Below are 7237 nucleotides of genomic sequence, written 5' to 3'. Positions count from 1 at the left end.
GAACATATGTTGTCTAGGCCTATAGAATACATAATGTAGGAAACTAATTAGTAGTTTTCTAACCTGCCCTAGGCCGTCTAAAATACGTAGAATTATCAGTAGTCCAGAACTGACTCCCGCTGCCCACGGTATCAAGGCTGTAAGTAAGCTTGTCCAAAGTACTACAAATACCATCACACGCTTTCCGCCTTTCTTTCCCGCCAACCAACCTCCTAGTATCGGCATGACAGCATAACCATAATAGAAAGCCCCGAGTATCGTTTGCTGTGTGATTTCGTCCCACTCAAATTTTGGTATCTACAATAAGAATAATTAATAAAAAATTAAATTAGAATTTTAAAAAATGAAAAATTAATTAACTTTATTATTGATATAATATCTACCATATTTTTTTTTTCTTAATTAGGTTTAAATAAATATTGAGAATAGTGAACAGTGGCGGATCCATGAATTCAAAAGGAGCCAGGAAGGGACTACTTTATAAGATCCAGGGTGCATATTACCTCAGCCCTACCATGCAGGGGCGTAGGGTGGTTGCCATCTGAGGTTGGGGTGCGAAAATTGTAAAGGCGGGATCATTGGCGTAGCGAGGGAGCCGAAGGCACCGAGCCTGGCGTTGGGGGCCAGGGGACCGCGAAGGGCCCCTGTGGGGGTATGGGAGCGAATCCCCCAGCCGCTCCCGCGTTTGTAGCTTTTTGTGATGTATTTTAATGTCTCTTTTCGGCACAACTGAGTTCTTTTTTTTTATCGTGTTTTGACAAAACAAGCGTAATGTATTGTAATTAAGTTTGTTCGTCTGTAACTGAATTTCTTGTTACACATTGTTTCATTTTTAATTATATTATATAAAACAAATTATTAAATAAAGTTTGAAACGTTTATTCATAAGAAGAACAACAAATATTTGTACTTTTCTAATTATTAATGTTGCAGGTGTTGGTATTATTAAGAAGATTACAAAGAATTATGAAAGTAATTAAAGAATTATGAAAGTAATTAAAAAAATAATTAACATTTTATAACAACGACCTTGCCCCTGCTTGTACAATTACATTCAACTCCCTGATAGAAGCCCACTGTATTTATTTCGAACTGTCGTGGTTTAACATTTGGGAAAAAACAAGTTCTCGTAATCTCGAAAGCTCAGATGAGAGCAGTATAATAGAGGCAGTAGAGTATTAAAACATGCTTAAATCATGGAGGAAACATCCTTCATGCTTAAATACTGTACACAGTGTCGTAAGTTATTAATATAATATTGGGTTTTCTGCACGGGCTCATAATTGCCAATAATTACTATCACTAACAGGACACTTTGTATTAATGGCACGGTCGGTACGCTGTGTTGTAAAAAACTGAAGGTCGTGAGTTTGAATTGCGCCGGGTTTTTTTTTTTCTTTTTTTTTTTTGGTATAAATAAACATTCTAAAATATTTGAGAGATGTTTTGACAAAAAAAAAAATAGAACTCACGGCCTTTGGCTTCTCATTGGAGTTAAAAATCGGAGAGCTAATAAGATAGAAATTTTGAAATAATTAGAATAATTATTTGTACAAAATTAAAATGTCTTAAAATTGAAAAAAAAGTCTTAAAATTAGAAAAAAGAAAAAAAAAAGATTTTCAAAACACGATTCGAACTCACGACCTTTGCTTCAATAGAAGGAATTCTTTAAGAAGGTACGGTACGGTAACTTTGGTAAAATTTCATGAATTATACATAATTCTTCTCATAAACCATATTTTGCACATGCGCTACTTTCAAGTATGTGCCATACTTGAATGTGACATGGTCAGCCTGATATCAGCTGCTCTGTACATTATCGCAATAGGGCCTAGTTTTCAGCCCTTGTTTGGGCCTTGTATTTGAATCAATGCAAAAATAAAACCAGTGATTGAATTGACTCAGTTGATTCGGAATTTTACAACATTGGCCTAAATTTACTATCCGGAACACAAGATTACATGATGATAAACATCAGATAGAACGAGGTAGCAGCGTTTAGAAGAAGAGTAGGCGTATACTGTATATAACTACGGAGCCCCTAAAGGGACATGGTTAAAGAAAATATTAAACTATTTCGTTCCCTCCAAATAATATTTCGTTCCCTCGAAATATTATTTCGTTCCCTCGAAATATTATTTCGTTCCCTCGAAATATTATTTCGTTCCCTCGAAATATTATTTCGTTCCCTCGAAATGTTATTTCATTCACTCGAAATAATATTTCGTTCCCTCGAAATACTATTTCGTTCCTTCGAAATAATATTTCGTATATGGTACACCCACAGTGCCTTCGGCGTCGGCTGTTCGTCAGGGGAGGCGCCATGATTTTCCCGACGGGCCCCAGCAGGGGTCAGATTTCCCTGACAAAAGTAAATTGGGTGTGGTCGAGCTTCGATTAAAAGGTTTCAACAGTTTATAAATTTTGAAAATTTAAGAGTTTCAAAGGCTTGGGTAGATAGTGAAGGACCAATTTAAACAAGTATTTGTTAAGTGTGCTTGAAATTTTGTCTGGGTCATTGGTAAGATCACCATTGCAATCAAAGTAGGTATCTGGCTGATGTTTAGGACTTTTTCTGATAAGAGAATTTATATTACTCCAAGTAGACTTGATATCATTTTGTATTTAAAGAAAATATTATTAAAGTGGCTGACGTTGGCAGCTTTGATTGTAGAATTTAATTTGATACGAAACTTTTTATACAGTACTTATTTTGATTTTGAGTAGATGGACAATGAAGAAATTTTGAGTAAATTATGCTTAACAGAGGTAGAAGACCGTCAGACATCCAAGATTTAAGTTTAAGGTTTTTCTTTTAGTGATTTTTGTAGGGGAAATGTTTTTGATAGAGGTTCTTAAATGAATGTTCGAAATTATTGTATGCAAGGTCTGTCTTGTATCTCAAACACTTCAGTCCAATTCTGATTGCTAATGTCATTTCGAAACTGGTCAAGGGCTAAGGGATTAATGTTTCTGTACCTATGGAGCTCTTCAATTCCTTATCTGAGCCAGCTGCTTTACTTGATGGAAATGAAATATTAAAGACGGGAAGGTGATCACTGATATCATTATAAATCAAGCCACTTAGGTTAGGACAGTTAAATGAATTAGAAATATTGTTGTCAAGCAGGCTGACTGAAGTACTTGTAACTCTGGATGGTCGGTGAATAAGGGGAAGATAAATGATTGCTGGAAAAGGAATTAACAAAATTACGCGTGTCATTATTAATTTCATGTTTGAGGATGTCGATGTTAAAATCACCATGAATATAGACAATTTTATTTTCCCTAGACAATTTGGATAAAGCAGAGTCAAATTGGTCGATGAACAGGGAGGGATCAAGAGAGGAAGCTCTATATAGAGTGACAATAACTATATTTTTTTTCATTTGGTCTTATAATTTCAATAAAGATGGATTTACAAGTAGAGGGGGTCAAAGTGTAAATTATCTCCTTGGAAAAATTGAAGGCTATCGCGAATATACATGGGAACTCCACCGCCACGTTTATAACTTCTGTGATTGGTAATTTAAGAGTTTGATCAATTTTTAGGGTTATCGTATTTGAGCCAGGTTTCGCAGACAGGAATAATGGCAAATGGAAAATTGAGAGATGTTAATAGTTTGTTTAATCTGGTCGAAGTTCTTTAAAATGCTTCTTGCATTAAAATGAATTGAAGAGAAAGTGTCGAATTCTGTATTATTAACTAGGGAATGAAACTCATTTGGATGGTAATATTTAGAAATATTTGGTTTATTGATGAAAAAGTGGGTGAGTCAGGATCAATATTTGCAGTGAAGTCGTCAGGATTCTCTTGGAAGGGAGAAAAAACTTGCTCGGTTAGTCGGTCGAAATTTGAAGGGTTACCTTGACAAGGAGACTTCGACATAGAAACGCAGAGAAACACCAAAAAAATACCACAAAAACAACAAAAGTTAAGTAAAAGCATTTAGGGTTAACGATTCAAAAGGGGATTTAACAAACGCCGACACAAAGACTCGCCCTGCAAAGAAGGAAACGGGAGTAGTTAAAGTCAATGGAATATGCAAACATTTTGAGACAGGAAAAGATAATAATATTTCAATATATAATGCAGCAGTAACAAGGATATTTTGGTAACATTATAATAAAGCAAATAATTATAGGAAAAATAGTGATCTGTATGAAAGAAATAATACAAACGTTCACTATATTATCATTACCACCACCACCACAATAAATATTAATAATAGAAATAATGATAAAGAACAAAAAGCAACAACCACATCAGTGATTAAAATAATAATAATAATAATAATAATAATAATAATAATAATAATAATAATAATAATAGTGTAAATAACAATGATAGTAATGATACAGATCATAATAATAATGGTAATATGAAAATAACAAGAACATTAATAACAATTCATGTCATGAATAAAACATCATTACAAGCATTTGCTGAAGGCCAATTAGTGATAAGAAGCAGCATGTGTCATAAAAGTAGTAAAGTTAATAATTATAACAAGTGATTAAGCTAAGAAGCATTATAATAATAACAATAGTAATAATAATAATAATAATAACGACAATAGACATAATGTAAACAGAAGTAAAAATAATGATAAATAAATAGCAATTCAGTAATAATTCTACGGTAAATAATAAAATTATTTAAATATTAATAATAGCATAGTAATAATAACGAACAAAATAAGAAGTGTATGTCATGAATAATACATCTTCACACGCATTTACTATATTAGTGATCAAGAAGCAGCATGTATCATAATAGCAGTAAAGTTAATAATAATAATAACAAGTGATTAAGCTAAACGCATAATAACAATAATAAAATAATAATAAAAACAAAAAAACAGAAATAATGTAAACCGCAAGGACTAGTAGTAGAAATAATAATGATTGATAACCGGACCATGTAAGTAGTAATATAAATTCCGTTATAATTCAACGACAAATAATGACGATCTCCAGATTAGTGTAATCTTCAAAAACATTTAAAACAAAAGTAAAAAATTAACCATAGCATTAACTGACTCACTAAAGCATTATCTATAAAAGACCAATAATTATGATGCAGCAGTAACATGGAAGTGTTAGAATAATAATAATAATAATAATAATAATAATAATAATAATAATAATAATAATAATAATAATGTAATAGTAATAATATTCAAATTAGTAAATTAGTAATTTAAATGTATTATAATATCATTAATCACCATCAACATCAAAATTAACAGTGATAATGCATATAAAAAAATGATTGAGATAAAAATAATAAAAGCAATAGCAACAATAAAAAAAATAATATTAATACTAACATAAAGATAAAAATAATAATAATAATAATAATAATAATAATAATAATAATAATAATAATAATAATAATAATAATAATAATAATAATAAAAATATATAATAATACAAGATGCAGCATGTAGCAAAGAGTAGTAAAGTTAATGGTTACAATAATGGTGATTAAGATAAAAATCACGAAAGTAATAATGAATATAAACAACAGCAAATAAAAAAAATACAAACGTTAACAGCAGTAATAATATAAATAATTGTGATTAAATAATAGGATATAACAGGCAACTGATGCAAACATACATAAATAAGTATATATTTTTTTACCTAAATATATATGATTATATAATCATATATAATCATAATATATAATATAATCATAATATATATAATAATCATAATACATATAATATAGTTATATATAATCATCTATAATATATATAGGCTTAGAGGCGTCCAGACACGTATATAGTTGTCTACGCCTTTTCCACGAATTGGTAGACCTCTTGAAGTGATGACAAACAACCCAAGTCAGTGGTGCGTAACCAACAGAAATAAGATAAGCTTTGAGGCTAAATTATTGTCCTCATGTTACCTAAAATTTCATAACTCCATAACGGAGGGTCGTATCACATTTATTTTTTCTTTAAAAATGTTCTCAAAAGATTATTCTACACCACTATATGATTGAAAAAAAAAATTGAAAAATGTTTTTGACCCCTGAAATCAAGATGGAAAAAAGAGCCTATCTAAAATAATGTGGGATTTTTTACGTCACATCGTTCAAACGTTCTTACAACGTTCTGTGAACATTATTTTGTGACATACCAAACCACAACGTTCTCGAACATTATAAGAACGTTTTGTTTTTGCTGGGTATGTGGCAGGATTGCCCAGATGGAAGAAGAGTTGCCATCGAGGGGCTCCCCACATAGCCTAACAACAAACAAAAACACAAAACTGCTTAGAAAGTGAAAATTAATGAAAATAAACAATAAAAAGCAATAAATACATCTTAATTTAAACTGTTAAAATACAAAACAATAAAACGGTAAAAACGTTAGTCAGCTAGTCATACTTACGCTGTTCCGTGAATCCACCTCGCTGTTGTTAAAATTAGATATCTCAGTCATATTCTCTCTGTGCACCATCTCTGTGATGGAAATGTTTATATTCAATCTCATGCAGTACAATACAAAGTTTGCCAAGCAGGTCATCCATGTTACAAAATACCGCTTCATTTTAACCAATTCAGGCCTACCTTTCTTTTAAAGTTGCTTTTATTTCTTATTGTGTTTCCCTTGTGTTAATTACGAATTGTTAACTACATTTTATACAACAGCCATTATGCCTATAAATATCATACCTATACAATACTGTATTGTTAATAATACTTTCCGGTCTGTCAATCAAACTTCCAAGTAACCAATCCCCGAACCAACGGGTGGGCAACAAACCGCTTCCACAAACATTAATGTATACAATTTTGTTGACATTTATAATACTAAAAAGTACGGTAATAATATTTAATGATGGATACGCATTCAGATCGAATTCTAAAGTTAATAATTATATTTTAAAGTCTCGATTTATATCATCCGTGTACATTCAATTTTAGTTTTTATAATACTGTATGTAATTAAAAGGTTGCTGAGAAAATATCCTTTTATATACTCTGTTTGAATAACCTTTGTGTAAGACATTAAATAGGCCTACCTTGATGCTGGACTGCCCAAATACGAAATCGGTGTACTACACAAGATGTGTATATGTGTAATAAGTATACTTCAAATTATTGGTATTGAATTTGAATAATAAATAATAAATAATAATAAATAATAATAATAATAAATAATTATAAATAATAATAATAAATAATAATAATAAATAATAAATATAAAAATAAAAATAAAA

The 7237-nt window shown here is 30.7% G+C and overlaps 1 protein-coding gene across 1 annotated transcript in view; it reads right to left on the bottom strand.

The window, feature by feature from the left end:
- LOC117117470 (sialin-like) overlaps positions 1–6456 on the bottom strand; it is a 27110-nt gene extending 20654 nt beyond the window's left edge. The window contains exons 1-3 of the mRNA XM_033261770.1: positions 6406–6456; positions 6152–6259; positions 64–297 (exon numbers count right to left, since the gene is read on the bottom strand). Coding sequence (XP_033117661.1) covers positions 64–297; positions 6152–6259; positions 6406–6456 — 393 coding nt within the window. The remainder of the gene's footprint in view (positions 1–63; positions 298–6151; positions 6260–6405) is intronic.
- Positions 6457–7237: the final 781 nt, after the last annotated feature.

This window comes from Anneissia japonica, unplaced genomic scaffold (genome assembly GCF_011630105.1).
Source record: "Anneissia japonica isolate Jap-2015-1 unplaced genomic scaffold, ASM1163010v1 scaffold288035_len209932_cov175, whole genome shotgun sequence".
Lineage (NCBI taxonomy): Eukaryota > Metazoa > Echinodermata > Crinoidea > Comatulida > Comatulidae > Anneissia > Anneissia japonica.
The sequence above is the reverse complement of the archived record's forward strand: the minus strand, read 5'-3'. Positions and strand labels throughout refer to the sequence as shown.